Here is an 18,629-nt window from a genome sequence, read left to right on the forward strand (position 1 = left end):
AACTTGTATGAAAAAAAATAGTTATTGAGTTGTCGAAATTAAAGAATGCCTGTTGATAGTTTTGTGTAATAAATAAGTTTTTTTTTTACGTTTTTTAAACCCTTAAAATGACGAGCATGACTTCATATAACAATGATAAAGTGGTGCAAGGTGAGGTCGAATACCCCGCAACTGATCCTGCTTCTGGGGCCTTCTTTCAACCGGATTATAAAAAGTAAGTTTAATTCAATATATTCTAACTAGAATAACTTAATAAGACATCTGTTGACAATAATACAGAATGCATTACTATTTGTTTTATTTTGTTTCGTTTTTGTACTTATAAATTAGTTAACATAACGTTTTGTAAAACTTTCTTTTCTGAAGGCAAAATTATATTAATCGTGTTTATTATTTGCAATAAGAGAGGCCTGATTTCTATTTAAAGTTTAGTTAAAGTTGAAGTTAAAATATTATGATTCTAAATTGTTTTATTTTGATAAAATGTAATAACATTTTAATAATCCCCACTTATTTCTCTAGCTTATTTTTTAAATGCTTTATTGTTAAATAAGAAAATTTATTCGTTTAGGAATGAAGACTTAAAGATGATGTTGGATGGATCTAAAGATTCTTTGAAACTCGAGGCTATGAAGAGGATCATCGGAATGATAGCTAAAGGAAGAGATGCATCCGACTTGTAAGTATTTTCTTCATATATTTATTTTTATTTACATCGGTAATTATGTACATCGCCGGCAAGAAATTTATGGGGTTGGGGGGAAAGGGAGGGTGGGGGTGGGAGGGAATGTGGCTTTTTCACACCTCCGGACAACTATTTGAATTTCTATACCTATATTCTAGCACGCAATGTTACTAATTTTATTAGAATATTATGTCTGATGCGTTATTTTGTTTAAAAGTGTCTATTTGTCAGTAATTAAAGGTCAGTTCGTATCGTATTTTGATCTGTAAGGATTGTTTTTACGTAAATTTGTTCCAAAATAACGCGTTATAGTCGCAGGACAGAGCATGAGTACACTTCCCACAGCACTGGAATTAAGGTAGAGTCAGAAATAACAAAAATTTAACCTCCCATAAATTAATCTACCTGTGATGTATATAATAGCCTTTACATCATTTCAAGGTAAATAACATATAAACAAATAAAACCAATATTGTAAATATTATCTCCACTGGTGGCAAGAGGGCTGGTACATTTTTTGCCCAGGGCATCATTCCACGCGGATATGAATTCGCAACTATGTGTAATATTTAGTTCTTAAGTTAAGAATTGAAAACAAAAACATACATGATCGTTTATTATAATAAATCATACTATTAAAATAAAGAAAAAAAAAATACGATGAGGATACCCTAACACTAATCACCTAGCGCTTTACAATCTATCCTCTCTGCAACCTGATTCCCCATGTAGCAGAAGGATCACAGTTTAATCCACCATGCTGCTCCACTGCTGATCTATCCTAATACACATTAAAAAAAAATCATAAATAATTATGTTGTGCCATTACAGAGGAGTATAAACACTGTGACATAACATTTTTATATATCAGATGAAACAATAATAAGAAAATTAATAACATAAGTATATATATTTTTTTATGTTATATTAATCTTTCAGATTTCCAGCAGTCGTTAAGAATGTCGTTTCAAAGAATATAGAGGTTAAAAAACTAGTGTACGTATATCTTGTACGGTACGCTGAAGAGCAACAGGACTTGGCTTTGTTATCTATCAGCACATTCCAAAGGGCACTTAAGGTGTGTATAGAGTATATTTAGTAGTTAATATATTTCAATAAATATCTTTAAAATACAACAAACAATAAATATCTTTAAAATACAACAAACAATAAATATCTTTAAAATACACAGACGTCTGTTTCTAAGGAAAGAACCTTGATGCGTGATTATAGAGTAATAGCCGTCTGACTTTGCTACATTTTATTTTGATAAATAAACTTAAATACATTTTATATACTGCTAACCACAAATCTGTGGCAGAATACAGAGTCACTGCAAACTGCGCCTACAGTATAGACATATTCAGGATTCAGTGTATAACATCCCACAGCTGGGCCTCATTCTCCATGTAGGAAAAGGATTAGAACTTAATCCACCACGTTGCTCCACTCTGAGTTGCGGTTGACGGATACCTTCATATTAGCCGTAACTAATTTATAGAAAACAATTCAAATTTGTTAAATAAGGACTCGAAAATCCTTTTAATTCAAGTAGACGTACTTGAATACATCAATTTGTGATATTTAATAGTTTTCATTTTTGGAATCCTATTATTATTAAAAATTACTGAAATTTATGAAAATATCTTTTATTTCAGGACCCAAATCAATTAATAAGGGCTAGTGCTCTCAGAGTCTTGTCGTCAATCCGTGTACCCATGATCGTACCAATCGTAATGCTAGCTATTAAAGACTCAGCAAGCGATATGAGTCCATATGTGAGGAAGACAGCCGCCCATGCTATACCTAAGTTATACAGGTAGAGTATGTCTATATATTAATACGTGAAGCAAAGTACATATACAGTAACATATGAATATTGCGAGCAATCACATTTATTCTTGGATTTAATTGATTGTTAAATTTAATCTAAATTAATATTATTTTATTTCAGCCTAGATCCTGACCAGAAAGAGGAGCTGGTCGCGATCATAGACAAACTTTTGTCTGATAAAGCTCCTTTGGTTGTGGGGTCAGCAGCCATGGCGTTTACTGAAGTCTGCGGAGATAGGATGAGCTTAATTCACAGAAGCTATAGGTATGTATTAATAAATATTTTTAATTTGATAACAGTTCTAAACCTATGTTAATTTTTTTTATCAAATTAAAAAGAGTGATGAGGTCCTCAGTTCATATTATTTTTTTTTTCTTCGTTTTTCTATTTTTTTTTTTTTATATTTGTATTACCTCATACATTTTGACTAGGTGTTGATTCCAATTAAAATTTGTTCGAAAACTGACGAATATTTTTTGAATTGTTCCTAATAATGCTTATTTTTTCGTTTTTCTTTTTTTAATTTTTTTATTTTTCATATTCAAAAAAATGTTATATTTCATTGACTTTGTAGTAACACTTGTAGATGTAATTGAAGTCAGTTTTTTCTCTCGTTGCGAATAGATTGCAAGCAATATTGAAAGCAATTTATGGATTTAGCAATATATCAGGGATTGCGTAATATTTCATCATGGCTATCCTTATAACACAAACTATACTTTTACTAAAGTTTTATTTATTTCTTTGTAGGAAACTTTGTTCTCTTCTGGCAGATGTTGATGAATGGGGTCAACTGACTTTGCTGAACGTTTTGACTGTATACGCTAAGAGTCACTTCCCCAATCCAAATAATGATGTAAGTATAGCAAAATCTCGGTATTTTAGTGATTTTGAAATATGTTTGTGAAACAAAACTTCTTTATGCACGCTTGACTTGGGGAGTAAGCTGGTGAATGCGTTACGAAAAGTGTGATCGGGCGAGGCGAACGGAAGTTGAGAGGGAGATATAAGTTAGATGGCTAGCTAAAGAAGTTTTACTTCGGTCATGTGGTCTAAAGCACAGTCATTTTTTTAATACATATATATTTTTTCTATATTCACAGAGTTACTCGAGTGAAAGCGAAAAGCCATTCTACGATTCGGACAGTTCAGGCGATAAGGACAGCGCCCCGTCGGTGGACCCAGACTTACGTTTACTACTGCGTGCCGCTAAGCCACTATTGCAAAGTCGGAACGCTGGCGTAGTTATGGCCGTAGCACAACTTTTCTATCATTGCGGGCCTGGTGAGAACTTTGACTTATATTATCTTCTTACTTTGCTTAACTTTTTATGGTATTATTTGTGATATAATTTGTTTCATGGATAGTTTGGATTGGTTTTAATTGGTGGGCTATCTTTTAAACCAAATTATGTTATGGGATTGTTTACCTACATAGGACTATGTCACACACTATTTCTCTATCTAACATCAAAATGTCTAAAGACATGAAATATTATTAAATAATTTTCTAGTACTATGACAAGTATAAAGTAATTCTAAAATAAGTTAAAGCAATGGTTTGACGCAGTCGCTACAAGTCACAAGCTAGTTTTCCACAGATAACAAATTTTTGTGTTTATTTGTTTCTGGACATCTAATTTGAGGTGATTCGATGAATTGTTCTCGGAAAATTTACCTATACGATTTGAATATACCTATTATCTTACGATTTAATTATTATTTTTTTTTTATTTAGTTCAAGAGTTGCCGCCTGTAGCGAAAGCCATGATACGTTTGCTACGAGCTCCGATTGAAGTCCAGAGCGTCGTCCTCAACTCGATAGCCTCTCTCACAGTCACCAGGCGGGTCTGTAGTTTTAATAATTACTAAAACCGACTCCTACTATGAGGCTTACATATGGATTCTATAATGTTATAATTTGAAAGCAATGTAAATAAACCGATAAATCAGTTCTGTCAAACGATAGCTACCTTTCCTTATCTATCAGTTATGTTTCGTAATTCGAAAAAAACTTTCAATTTTTGAGGACATCTACGTTTTAATATTTTCTTAAACACTAATCCGCAAAAGCCAAGTACCTCAACCTTACAGAAGATCACAGCTAAATAACACTGCACTCTGTTGTGTTCCTGTGAAGGTATAGAGCTCCTTCACAGGGTCGGGGGTAGGGTGGGTAACACAGTGATGGTTCTGGTGCTGCAGACGTCTACAGGCTCCGGTAATTGTTTACCATCGGTGAGCCGCCGTTTACCGACCTAGTCGTGTCAAAGAAATATAATTCGGTTTTCTAGTAGTGCTGTGTTTCTTTGGTAGGTAAGGTGGCCAGCGCTCCTGGGGAGGGTCGGGAACACGTTTATGATGCTTGGTTTTTCAGGAGTTTTTCGCTGTGATAATATAGTGTGATAGATAGTGTTTTTTTATTATTATTGTGATGCAAGTGATATAAATATTGGGTGTGTGTGTGTGTTCGTGCAGTTTACACGAACTCACTCAGAAGTGAAACTTCTGAAAAGTCGTAGGTAGGTAGGCCACGGATGGTCCCGGTCTCGTGAAAGAGTTCGTAAACGCAATGCAAAACGCGTTTTGCGTGTTTTGAGCAATAATGTATTCTATCGCATTTTCGTTTCATCGAATTTTCAAATCACAACGATTCGATAGAAGTTTCACTTCAAAAATGTCTTCGTTTCAGTCACTTTTCGAACCGTTTCTAAAATCATTCTTCGTGAGAAACTCCGACCCGACACATATAAAGCTCCTCAAATTGGAGATCTTGACCAACTTGGCTACCGAGGCCAGCGCCCCGGTTGTCCTGCGCGAGTATCAAACCTACGTCACGTCTAATGATAAAGCCTTCGTTGCTGCCACTATTCAAGCGATAGGCAGGCTGGCGGTCGCCATTAGTACGGAAACGGAAACTTGCTTGAATGGTCTGCTGCATCTGCTATCGAGTAAAGATGGTAAGAAATTTTTGTATTACACTGATATTACCTGATCTGGGCAAACTTTTTACAGCCTTTTTTCTCGTGGATACGTCATTTTTTTTTTCTTGTACACAAATCTTGTTGCAGTGTTGTGTTCCTGTGGTGAGTAAGGTGACCAGAACTCCTGGGGAGGGGAGGGGTAGGGTCGGCAACGCGTTGCGATCTATCGTCTACAATCAAAATATGTACAATAATATTATACGCAGCTTCAACGGATTAACTAAGAGTTTTATCTGACTCACCAGTCCGGTCGACTACCGCTGAGCGAACACCGGTCACTTTTCATTAGTGGTTCTGTGGTGACAGAGTGGGTGGTGTGCGAGGCGGTGGTGGTGGTGAAGCGCGTGGTGGGGGGCGGCGCCGCGTCCGCCAGCGCGGCCGTCGCTAGAGCTGCCAAGCTGCTGCGGACCGACAGGTGAGGGGCTGGCTTATTGGAAGTTAAACTTTAAGGTTTACTTCAGTCGTGTGGTCTGAAGCAAGATTTTTTTATATTTGGCCTCCATCTTACAAGTGTGGGAAGATGATATTTCTTAAGGTAACTCATTAATTCCAGTTTTATCAAATATGTCTTTCATTCATCATTGTTCATTCTCTGAATTTATTGGCTCTCAACTACTTTAGGCTTTATTATGATATTATAATTCCATGGTTATTTAATTAAATGAAGATAATCAATGACAACACATGTAGAAAGGTGGTGGTGCTACTGAGTGCTGTGGTAGTGAGTGTAAGTGGTGTGCCAATGATGGTTAGGGGTGTGGCATTTGGTAGTGCGTATGAGTGGTGTGGTAGAGCTGGTGAGTGGTGTGGTAGAGCTGGTGTGGGATGTGGTAGTGCATATGAATGGTGTGGTAGAGCTGGTGTGGGATGTGGTAGTGCGTATTAACGGTGTGGTAGAGCTGGTAAGGGATGTAGTAGTGCGTATGAGTGGTGGGATAGTGCTGGTAAGGGGTGTGGTAGTGCTTGTGAGTTATGTCGTAGCTTGTGTTAGGGGTGTCGTAGTGTTGATGAAGGGTGTGGAAGTGTGTATAGGTGGTGTGGCAGTGCTGGTGAGAGGTGTGCTAAAATTGCTTTACTCCTACCGAATGATCGGTTGAAAATAAAGTGAAATAATCCTCCCCCCCCCCAGGCTGGCGGGCGCGGCGCGCGCGGCGGCCGTGTGGCTGGTGGCGGAGCACGGCGCCAAGCTGCCGCGGGCCGCCGCCGTCCTGGCGCACATGGCGGCCGCCTTCGCCGACCAGGTACGCTTGTGGCAGTGCACACTCACCGCTCTTGTGCCACATACGTATACTCTTACCACTCTTTTGCAAGTACACACCACTCTTGCAAGTACACACTTACCACTCTTGGTAGAGTAATACGAACGTGACGGTGCCCAGGACGAGCTGGTGAAGCTGCAGCTGCTGTCGCTCGCCATGAAGCTGTCGCTGACGCAGCCGGACACGCTGCCGGTCTGCAAGTACGTGCTGTCGCTGGCGCGCTACGACGCCAGCTACGACGTCCGCGACCGAGCGCGCATGCTACGGTGCTTCGTAGAGCCCGCGCCTACGTCGCTGCTGGCGCGCTACGCGGCCTACATCTTCTGTCCGGACAAGCCGAAACCGATTGTGCATTCTAATTATAAAGGTGGGTCGGTTTGTGGATGTTTGTGTTCGTTGTCAACACTTGTGGTTTTATTATTATAATTCGTTAGAATTTATTGGGGTGATGTGCTTACTTTACTCCAATTATTTAAAACGGAATATTTACCATATTTTTTATTTTGCCGAGCTCGATACTTCGACATTATTTGAGAATGTCTTAACTTTAAGTGAAAAATTAGAAATTTTATTATTCTCAACAACCGATGAAATAGGTTTAGATTTAAAGAATATTTATTTCTAATTAAAACTTACATGAGAAATTAATAACAATAATGCGGGTAAAATACAAAAAGTGTCCAGCAGTTCACAGATGCATTGCATTTTCAAAATAAGCTGTAAAACATCCTCAAATAATTTGATCCAAACAAAGTGTATCAACTCTCTTATCATCTATCTTTCCTTGATCACAATTCTGACATCATTCTATTGAATCGATTTGAAAATGTCTAAAATCTATGTGTCAATTGAAAACCCACCCTTTTTCCATTCCCACCAGAAAGAGACCAGTACACGGTGGGATCTCTGTCCCAGTACATCGGTTCGGCAGCTGTGGGCTATCGCCCCTTACCATCCTCCCCGAGGGAAACCATCGCTGCTGAGTTGAGGGAAACGGCTGTTCCTGTCAGCGCTCCCGTTGTTGAAGAGGGACAGGTGATGGTTTTTTTTTTACATCCAGGTCGGCAAACGAGCGTACGGCTCACCTGATGGTAAGCTGTTTCCGTATAGGCGTCTGCAACACTAATGCATCGCAAGCGCAGTGCTGTTTTTTTTCTAAAAAGGGAGTCAAACATCTTAATCTTAGCGTATTAATATATATGATGATATCCTTTATACTTCTCTAATTCAAATGCTATAAATATAAATAATTAAAAAATAAACGTAAAATCAACTTGACAAAAAATATTGTATAATTATTGTAATAATAAGTTTGTTTTTTTAAGTAAGACTTTGTCTTCAGTTATTTGTGTCAACAATTTTGCCATTAAAATACAGAAAAACAAGAGTTTCTACTCGGAACCGGACAGCGACGTTTCTGGTTCGACATCATCGAGTTCCTCAGACTCCAGCAGTTCTGAAGAATCTTCTGACGAGTAAGTAATTTACTATTTTATATTCACTTCTGCCCATCTCCAATTAGTTTAGTTCACGTAATATCTCAATAGAGGGCGTTTTTGATGAGGATGATTTTGGTCTGATCGACGGCGCCTTTTAGCCGACGTTTAAAAAAATATAATTTTTGAAGTAAAACTTCTTTAAGCACGCTTGACTTGGGCCGTAAACTGGTGAAGTGACGAGAGCGTTACGAAAAGTGTGATCGGACGAGGCGAGCGGAAGTTGAGAGGGATGTATAAGTTAGTGAAGATAGAAAGAGATAGAGATACGTTTCATAAGTTTTACTTCAGTCGTGTGGTGTAAAGCACACTAATTTTTGTTGTTATTATTTCGACTGTATTTTTTTTATGTATGGTACATCAGAACTTTTGACCGGGTGGACCGATTTCGACAAAAAATTTTTAATCGAAAGGTGGTGTGTGTCAATTGGTCCCATTTAAATTTATCTGAGATCTAACAACTACTTTTCGAGTAATATCTAATAATGCGTTTTTACTTGACGCTGTTTTCGTCGACCTACGTATTATACCGCATAACTTTCTGCTGGATGTACCAATTTTGATAATTCTTTTTTTGTTGGAAAGGGGATATCCCTAGTTTGGTACCATGATAAGGAAACCAGGATTTGATGATGGGATCCCAGATAAATCGAGGGAAACTCTCGAAAATCCGCAATAACTTTTTACTGGGTGTACCGATTTTGATAATTTTTACTTTAATCGAAAGCTGATGTTTGTCATGTGGTCACATATAAATTTTATTGAGATCTGATAACTACTTTTTGAGTAATCTTTGATAACGCGTAGTTACTTGACTATTTTTTCGTCGATCTACGTTGTATTACTCGTCGATGTAATTGAAGTCGGTTTTTTTTCGTTTGCGAGCAAACACAATTATTGTTGTTTAACCATCTTATTATTTTTAGGGAAGAAGCAAACGAAGTCGTAAAGAAAGAAGAGAAACCGAAAGAGAGTAACAATTATAAGTAAGTATCTATTGTATTTTTAACATACTTCAAAAAAAGAACGATGACACGTTTGCCGCACACAACGGTCACAGCACTGGTTTGTGGCTGTTGCGCTGGCGGTTGCGAGTTCGATCCCGCACATGACAAACATTTGTATTGGCCATACAGGTGTTTGCCGTGGTCTGGGTGTTTGTGTAGTCTTTGTGGGTCTCCCCACCGTGCCTCGGAGAGCACGTTAAGGAGGTTCTTAATCCGAATGCACTCGAAAGATTTTGCTTGTTGTGAAGTCCTATTTAAATTTGAGCAAGGTCTGACGAGTAATTGTCGATTAATCCTTAATGATGTGTATTTTTTTGTTTGAGAACATACACAATTATTAATTTTCCTCAGATCGTCAAATTCTGGGACATCAGACTCAGAGTCAGACAGTGAGTCGTCCAGTTCAGAAAATGAGTCGGACGACTCTGAAAGTAGCGAGGATGACGAGAAGGATGAACAAAAGGTCAGTTGTATTTTAGTAAAAAGTAATGAGGCTTAAAACATTTTTTTTTTCTGATTTTGAATTGAATTGTTCAAGTTTACTTCAAACGCACTTTTAAAATTGTCGTTTAATTTTTTTTTGTTTTAATTAATTATACTTATAAGTTCACTACGTATTCAAAATGTCGATTCTGCACAGAAGAATCAGTAAGAAATTCTGCAGTTACAAAATAAAAACTTGTTTTATTATATAAGTTATAATATACGTCCAGTTCCTATATTTCAAAAACGATTCGTTTTGCACAACAATTCAACGAACACACTTAATTGATTAACAATTACTTTGAGAAAATTTGTTGTTAACGTTATGTCATTGTCTATATAAGGAAACACCAAAAACAGAATCAGAAGCGAAGGATCAGAAAAACGAGAAGTCAAACTTGGAATTACTTCTAGAGCTGGATGAAGTCGCCAGCTCCTTACCCACCATGACACCCACTTGTGGAGGTTTCTTGTCACCACCGAGCGTCCCTCCCTCTGGGGTTGGAGAGGGTAAGTTAAGAAACTTAAAAATATAGTAATTTTAAACCGTATAAGAAACTGTAATTTCAGAAATTAAATAAAACTAAGAAGAAATACTTTTAAAAGATGTCATGCAAATTATGTAATATGCTTTAACTTTACAATAAACTTTTGTCCTTTTTCTCTTTTTTACAAATTGAATAAATAGTATTAAATTAAAAATTGGGTTCGAAGGACTAAATCTTAATTAAAATGTCCGGCTCGCAGGACCAATTATTAGTTTTAACTAAGTTAAGAAGTAGGTTTTACTTTTGTGTCGTGAGTATCTAAACACACAACAAGGACAAACCCAGACCACGACACCAAAAAATATTTGTGTAGAAAAAACAAAAGAAAGATAGGCACTTAACAAATGTTTTCCATGTGTGGGTATTGAACACGCGATTATCTGAACAATAGCTGCCGTGCTTAGACAAAAAGCAGTAAAGTATAAACATCGAAATCTGAGAAAATTTACTTCACAGTTTTGGATTTTATCGAACTGAATTATTATAATATAAAAAATATAAATTTCGTAAACAAAGATTTGATGATATATTTTTAAATGTCAGTCACCAAATAAAAGAAAAACTGTTACTGCCATTTACCTTAGCAGGGTAGCCCGTTGCGCCAATGCAACGTATCAATTACTTTTTGCCAGGACTAACGGTAAAAGAATTAGTTGACAGCATTACCCCTGTGGGCCCCTCGCTGGTCCCGTCGACTCAGACGGAGGTGATCTCGCGCGTGACGTCACGAGGCCTCGCTGTAACGCGTCGCTGGACCCGCGCGCCCCATCTCTACTCGCACAAGATGTGCGCCGTCGAGCTCTGCCTCACCAACCACACGCCCGACGACATCGAGAACATCCGCGTCAACAAGAAGGTAGCTCCCTCTCTGCCTCATCTCTACTCGCACAAGATGTGCGCCGTCGAGCTCTGCCTCACCAACCACACGCCCGACGACATCGAGAACATCCGCGTCAACAAGAAGGTAGCTCCCTCTCTGCCTCATCTCTACTCGCACAAGATGTGCGCCGTCGAGCTCTGCCTCACCAACCACACGCCCGACGACATCGAGAACATCCGCGTCAACAAGAAGGTAGCTCCCTCTCTGCCTCATCTCTACTCGCACAAGATGTGCGCCGTCGAGCTCTGCCTCACCAACCACACGCCCGACGACATCGAGAACATCCGCGTCAACAAGAAGGTAGCTCCCTCTCTGCCTCATCTCTACTCGCACAAGATGTGCGCCGTCGAGCTCTGCCTCACCAACCACACGCCCGACGACATCGAGAACATCCGCGTCAACAAGAAGGTAGCTCCCTCTCTGCCTCATCTCTACTCGCACAAGATGTGCGCCGTCGAGCTCTGCCTCACCAACCACACGCCCGACGACATCGAGAACATCCGCGTCAACAAGAAGGTAGCTCCCTCTCTGCCTCATCTCTACTCGCACAAGATGTGCGCCGTCGAGCTCTGCCTCACCAACCACACGCCCGACGACATCGAGAACATCCGCGTCAACAAGAAGGTAGCTCCCTCTCTGCCTCATCTCTACTCGCACAAGATGTGCGCCGTCGAGCTCTGCCTCACCAACCACACGCCCGACGACATCGAGAACATCCGCGTCAACAAGAAGGTAGCTCCCTCTCTGCCTCATCTCTACTCGCACAAGATGTGCGCCGTCGAGCTCTGCCTCACCAACCACACGCCCGACGACATCGAGAACATCCGCGTCAACAAGAAGGTAGCTCCCTCTCTGCCTCATCTCTACTCGCACAAGATGTGCGCCGTCGAGCTCTGCCTCACCAACCACACGCCCGACGACATCGAGAACATCCGCGTCAACAAGAAGGTAGCTCCCTCTCTGCCTCATCTCTACTCGCACAAGATGTGCGCCGTCGAGCTCTGCCTCACCAACCACACGCCCGACGACATCGAGAACATCCGCGTCAACAAGAAGGTAGCTCCCTCTCTGCCTCATCTCTACTCGCACAAGATGTGCGCCGTCGAGCTCTGCCTCACCAACCACACGCCCGACGACATCGAGAACATCCGCGTCAACAAGAAGGTAGCTCCCTCTCTGCCTCATCTCTACTCGCACAAGATGTGCGCCGTCGAGCTCTGCCTCACCAACCACACGCCCGACGACATCGAGAACATCCGCGTCAACAAGAAGGTAGCTCCCTCTCTGCCTCATCTCTACTCGCACAAGATGTGCGCCGTCGAGCTCTGCCTCACCAACCACACGCCCGACGACATCGAGAACATCCGCGTCAACAAGAAGGTAGCTCCCTCTCTGCCTCATCTCTACTCGCACAAGATGTGCGCCGTCGAGCTCTGCCTCACCAACCACACGCCCGACGACATCGAGAACATCCGCGTCAACAAGAAGGTAGCTCCCTCTCTGCCTCATCTCTACTCGCACAAGATGTGCGCCGTCGAGCTCTGCCTCACCAACCACACGCCCGACGACATCGAGAACATCCGCGTCAACAAGAAGGTAGCTCCCTCTCTGCCTCATCTCTACTCGCACAAGATGTGCGCCGTCGAGCTCTGCCTCACCAACCACACGCCCGACGACATCGAGAACATCCGCGTCAACAAGAAGGTAGCTCCCTCTCTGCCTCATCTCTACTCGCACAAGATGTGCGCCGTCGAGCTCTGCCTCACCAACCACACGCCCGACGACATCGAGAACATCCGCGTCAACAAGAAGGTAGCTCCCTCTCTGCCTCATCTCTACTCGCACAAGATGTGCGCCGTCGAGCTCTGCCTCACCAACCACACGCCCGACGACATCGAGAACATCCGCGTCAACAAGAAGGTAGCTCCCTCTCTGCCTCATCTCTACTCGCACAAGATGTGCGCCGTCGAGCTCTGCCTCACCAACCACACGCCCGACGACATCGAGAACATCCGCGTCAACAAGAAGGTAGCTCCCTCTCTGCCTCATCTCTACTCGCACAAGATGTGCGCCGTCGAGCTCTGCCTCACCAACCACACGCCCGACGACATCGAGAACATCCGCGTCAACAAGAAGGTAGCTCCCTCTCTGCCTCATCTCTACTCGCACAAGATGTGCGCCGTCGAGCTCTGCCTCACCGACCACACGCCCGACGACATCGAGAACATCCGCGTCAACAAGAAGGTAGCTCCCTCTCTGCCTCATCTCTACTCGCACAAGATGTGCGCCGTCGAGCTCTGCCTCACCGACCACACGCCCGACGACATCGAGAACATCCGCGTCAACAAGAAGGTAGCTCCCTCTCTGCCTCATCTCTACTCGCACAAGATGTGCGCCGTCGAGCTCTGCCTCACCAACCACACGCCCGACGACATCGAGAACATCCGCGTCAACAAGAAGGTAGCTCCCTCTCTGCCTCATCTCTACTCGCACAAGATGTGCGCCGTCGAGCTCTGCCTCACCAACCACACGCCCGACGACATCGAGAACATCCGCGTCAACAAGAAGGTAGATCCCTCTCTGCCTCATCTCTTTCTCTAAATTACTCTTGTACTCTTTCAAAGTACTACTGACTATTTGAAATTTAAAATTACTGCGTTGAGGAGATAATCGCTTTCCTACTCTTTCTCTTTCTCAGTTCTCATGCGTTGCATGGTTTCACTCATCGCATGTGATATACCTGTCAACTCTTTTATTTTTACTTTATTCTCTTCTTATCTCTGAATCTGCTACTGTTAAATATTATATCGTCTGTTTTTTGTCACCTGCCTTCATTCCTCTCTCTCTTTCTTTCCCTGTCTTTCTTTCTCTTTCTCTATCAGGCTAAGTCATCACGCCTCACTCAGTTTCTCCCATTGAACTTATCGTAAAACAAATTATTCTGAAGCTCTACCCCAGGTATTAAATATCTTAAGAGATATTAAATAAAAATCATCTTCCTCAGTTGTTGACGGGGTCTCGCGCTATCCATGAGTTCGCAACGATCCCACGTCTGGGCCCCGGGTCTAGCGTGACTGGTACTTTGGGCGTGGACTTCGCTGACTCTATACAGCCTATCGAGTTCACCATCATTAGTTCTTTGGGTAAGTGTAGTCAAGTTAATTCAAATTGAGGTAGATCAAGGTAGGATATGTCCTGCTCAAAATTGGGAGTAGCTTCTTGTGTGTCAGGCGTCTATAGGCTACGGCAACCGCTTGCCATTAGGTGGGATGTACTTACTCTTGATTATCAATAAAGTTGGATAAAAAAAATATAATGTCGCTTTAAATTTCGCAGCTGTAAAATATCGTCATAATCCAGGAATTTGAAATAAAACTGCTTTCAAGTAGTGTTGCGTTTCTGTGGTGGGTAAGGTAGCCATTAGTAAATAGGGTTGGCATCGTGCTTGCAATGCTCCTGGTGGTGCAGGTGTCCTAAAGCTATGATATCCACTTATAAAATTATATATCGTACAAATGGACAAGGTTGTTTTCCACCTATATATAGTAATAACTACTGCGCCGTCTTAGGAATTCCGCCATGTTGGATTTAGAGTGACGTCAAATAGCTAACCGTGCATTGTTATCAGTACTAAACATATGTACAAAATTTCAGATCAATCAGTTGAGGATATTTACTTTATAATTGAGTTCTAAGCTACAAACATACCCTAAAAATATACATACATTGCAAATTAAAAATGGCATAATGTTTTCGAAATTATTACTGGGTTTTCTATTTCTACAGTGAACAAATTAGAAAGTTTTTCTTGAGTGATTTGTCTTAGTTCACAAATTCTAACAAATTGTACCATTAGGTGAAGTCCAAGCATCGATCACCCCACCGGTGGGCGAGCTGATGAGAGCGGTCACCATGTCTCCAGCACGTTGGGATCAAGAGCAGAAAAAGTTACGGGGAATGACTGAGGTGACTTAAAAGTGTTATTAATTGTGAAGAAAAAATATAATAAGAAAAAGTAATTTGAGAGCAGTTCACAGTTGCTCTGTTTACAAACCGTTCGTTTTAAATGGCTTATCAGTCCAACAATTTTATATATATATATATATATATATATATATATATATATATATATATATATATATATATATATATATATATATATATATATAATTCGTTCTTATCAACTATAATTTTGAATATTTTTGCTGTAAAATTTATTTGTGTAATTTAATTTTAAACAAATTTTTTTTAGAATCAGACTTAAATAATATTCGAAGAGTAATTCTGTGTAAATTACACAATAATATCCTGCATTTAATTATAATATAGAAACAGCTCTTGTATTTCTAATGAAATTTAGACAGACTATTAAAAATAACAATTAATTTCAACATTTTAGTGCAGCAAACAAGCCGTTAAACTAAAAGACGAACAAGCGATATGTAAGCGTGTCTTCGAAACCGCTAACCTAGCCGCTATCGCAGCTACCGGAGAATTTCTGAGGTAATTTTTAAATTAATTGAGATACTGAGATACACCAAAAATGTCAAAGTACACTCATTTGACGTCTTATTTTTGACTCGATTGGCCTATGCGAGGAGATGTTTTGTTATGACGTTTTGTTATTTATAAAACTGGGGAAAAAAGTTAAACATGTCTTTAGGACATTTACGCTATATTAATAATAATAATAATAACTTTATTTGCAAAACACACTGTTCCTAACATACACAATATATGCATATACATATAACATCAGAGGCAGGCATTACAATAAGTCTTAGGTCTAATACAATATGGTTAATCTTGTTTAATTAATTTTGTTAAATTAATCTTGGTTTGAAAGGGATTGAATTCGTTCTAATCATCAGTAGAATAATCAGAAAAAAAAAAATTGTTGTTTTAAGTAGTAGACACTTGGAATTTGTCTGGTATGTTTTTAATCTAATATATAAAATTCCTCCGAAATGGCTTGACCGATTCTCATGAAATTTTGTGTGCATATTGGGTAGGTCTGAGAATCGAACAACATCTACTTTTCATCCCCCTAAATGTTAAGGGTAGTACAACCCAAATTTTTTTTTTTAGATAAATCATATGTTATAAAATAAAACATATGATTTATCTAAAAAAAAATGATTTGAAAAATACATACAACGCTAAATTTTCACCCTTCTACCACCAACCCCTATTTTTAAATAGCGGCAAGACAACGTTTGCCGAGTCAGCTAGTTACAGTATATAAAAATATATTATTTTTTCAAATATTTTTTGTTTAAGTTTACAATCCTCATTAGCCTTCAAAAAACGTTCTGGTAAAAAAGGAGTGTGCTTTATATTTAGACCACAAGACTGAAGTAAAAATTCTTTAGCTCCTAAAGTAATATACGAAACGTAACTCTCTCTCTTTTTATCTTCATTAACTTATCTCCCTCTCAAGTTACGTTCGCCTCGCCCAATCACATGTTTCGTAACGCTCTCGTCACGTATTCACCAGCTTACTCCCCAAGTTGAGCGTACGTAAAGAAGTTTTTCATGAATCAAATTTGTAAATGTCCACTTTTTAATATGTCCTGATAAATATTTTTTTCTAATATTTAAATGTTATTGCGTTACAGGTTCGCGGGACGAATGATGTCGTCGCAAGATTTAGTTTTACTGTCCGTTAAAATAGACGACGCTTGTACGGTGACCGCTAATTGTTCCAATATGGCCATCGCGTCGATGTTAGCAAATCAAATCGCACAGGCCTTTGCTAGAAATTAACTAAAACTTTGTACCTACATCAAAAGAAAAGAAAAGGATTCGTTCTAAATATATGTTCGATTATTAACGGTTCGTAATCGAAACTAACCGTTTTTTGAATATAGGAACAGAGATTTGTAAGCAAAACGAATTTTTTTTTTTAACATAAAAACCGATCTTTCTCCGAATGCTATTGAATTTTTAATTATAAATGATAAAAATATGAATGTTGATGGGATGTATAGACATATATTAGGGTTGAACAGAAATTTTGAACATATTATTTACCTAATTATGATAATTGTTATAGCTTTCCTCTAAAATTTCTTACATACGTTTATTTACTATTTATTTTCAATTTATATTATAACAGAATAATTATAAATATAAATAATGTTAATTACTTATTGCACAGAAAGTTTAACTTACCTTACAGAAGATTACAGCTAAATAATATTGCTTGCAAGTAGTATTGTGTTCCTGTGGTGAGTAAGGTGACCAGAGCTCCTGAGGGTAGGGTCGGCAACGAGCTTGCGATGCTTCTGGTGTCGCAGACGTCTATAAGCTACAGTAATCGCTTACCACCAGGTGAGACATACGCTTACTTGCCGACCTAATATAAAAAAAGTGTATTATGACCGCACGGCATAAGTGAAAGCTTATTATTACGTATAGTTCGCGTCATGTAAAAAGAACGCTGAAAGAAACTGGAGGGGGTGCGTTTGCGCATGGGTATACTCGCGCACAAGTACTACTGTTTTATTTTTTAATTAGGCTTTCACTCGCGGCTTCGTATAATGGTTATTGGTAGGTACATTAAAAAATACTAGAAATACAAGTGCGAATAATTCGGACTAAATAAGTATAATAATTATCACTTTACAAAATCACAATTTTTTTTTTAAACAAAAGCAATAACAAATTTTTTATTTATTGAAATGTCGTATTCAAAAATAATAATTATCTGTACTCTCGATATTCGTATCTTAATAGTTTTTATGTGTTTAAAATGATAAATTGATAATTGTTTTTTAGTGAAATAAATAGTAAATGGAGAATTTTGTAATTTAAAACTTTTGTGCGCGATAATAATTTGAGTCGACGTCGAACTGTCAACCGCTGTCAACCAATAGCACACCGGCAAGCATGCGACAGTGATAAACACTCCCGTCCTCCTACCCCGTACCACCAAATAGACCGATAAATCGCTTCTGCGCAGCTTCAAGGCCAGCGTTCTTTTTACATGACGCGAACTATACCAATAATAAATATTAAATTCAAAATGACAATTATTATGAATTAAGTATACTAAACACTGCGACACAACAGCGAAGAGCAGCCGACTGTATCTTTCTCGCTCGCTCACACTCGACTGTATCTTTCTCGCTCGCTCACACTCGGCGGTCCCGAGCTCGCCCGGTCGAGCCTTTCGCCTCAGAGCGTGACGGATCAGCCAACATTACTACCTATGAAAAAAAGGTGTATGCGGTGCGCCAAAAGTTTTCACTTCAAAAATGTCTACAGTTTTATTTTAAGTAAATAAATAATATATGTAAAATTATAGCTTTTGTACCAATATCTGTGAACACATGAATTTTGTCGCACTCTCTATAACTTCAACATACCTCACTGTTCTTAGAAGTAAGGCGTACTCAATATAGGTAATAAATATATATGTATGTTATGGCACGAAGTAATTTTATTTCAAC

General features: G+C 39.4%; 1 protein-coding gene across 1 annotated transcript; it reads left to right on the forward strand.

Annotated features, from left to right (window-relative positions):
* The first annotated feature begins 29 nt into the window (after nt 1-29).
* Nucleotides 30-17,067, forward strand: LOC123658947 (AP-3 complex subunit beta-2). Its single transcript, XM_045594237.1, has 22 exons — nt 30-214; nt 572-679; nt 1,625-1,763; nt 2,344-2,504; nt 2,640-2,783; nt 3,270-3,384; nt 3,623-3,803; nt 4,257-4,366; nt 5,211-5,478; nt 5,809-5,905; nt 6,608-6,743; nt 6,882-7,128; nt 7,642-7,796; nt 8,139-8,236; nt 9,184-9,243; nt 9,616-9,749; nt 10,054-10,257; nt 10,949-13,743; nt 14,180-14,318; nt 15,032-15,141; nt 15,575-15,678; nt 16,794-17,067. Exons 1-22 carry the CDS (start codon nt 108-110, stop codon nt 16,939-16,941), a joined length of 5,760 nt encoding a protein of 1,919 aa, XP_045450193.1. The 5' UTR covers nt 30-107; the 3' UTR covers nt 16,942-17,067.
* The last annotated feature ends 1,562 nt before the right edge of the window (nt 17,068-18,629 follow it).

Source organism: Melitaea cinxia, chromosome 13, assembly GCF_905220565.1.
Source record: "Melitaea cinxia chromosome 13, ilMelCinx1.1, whole genome shotgun sequence".
NCBI classification, from domain to species: Eukaryota; Metazoa; Arthropoda; class Insecta; order Lepidoptera; family Nymphalidae; genus Melitaea; species Melitaea cinxia.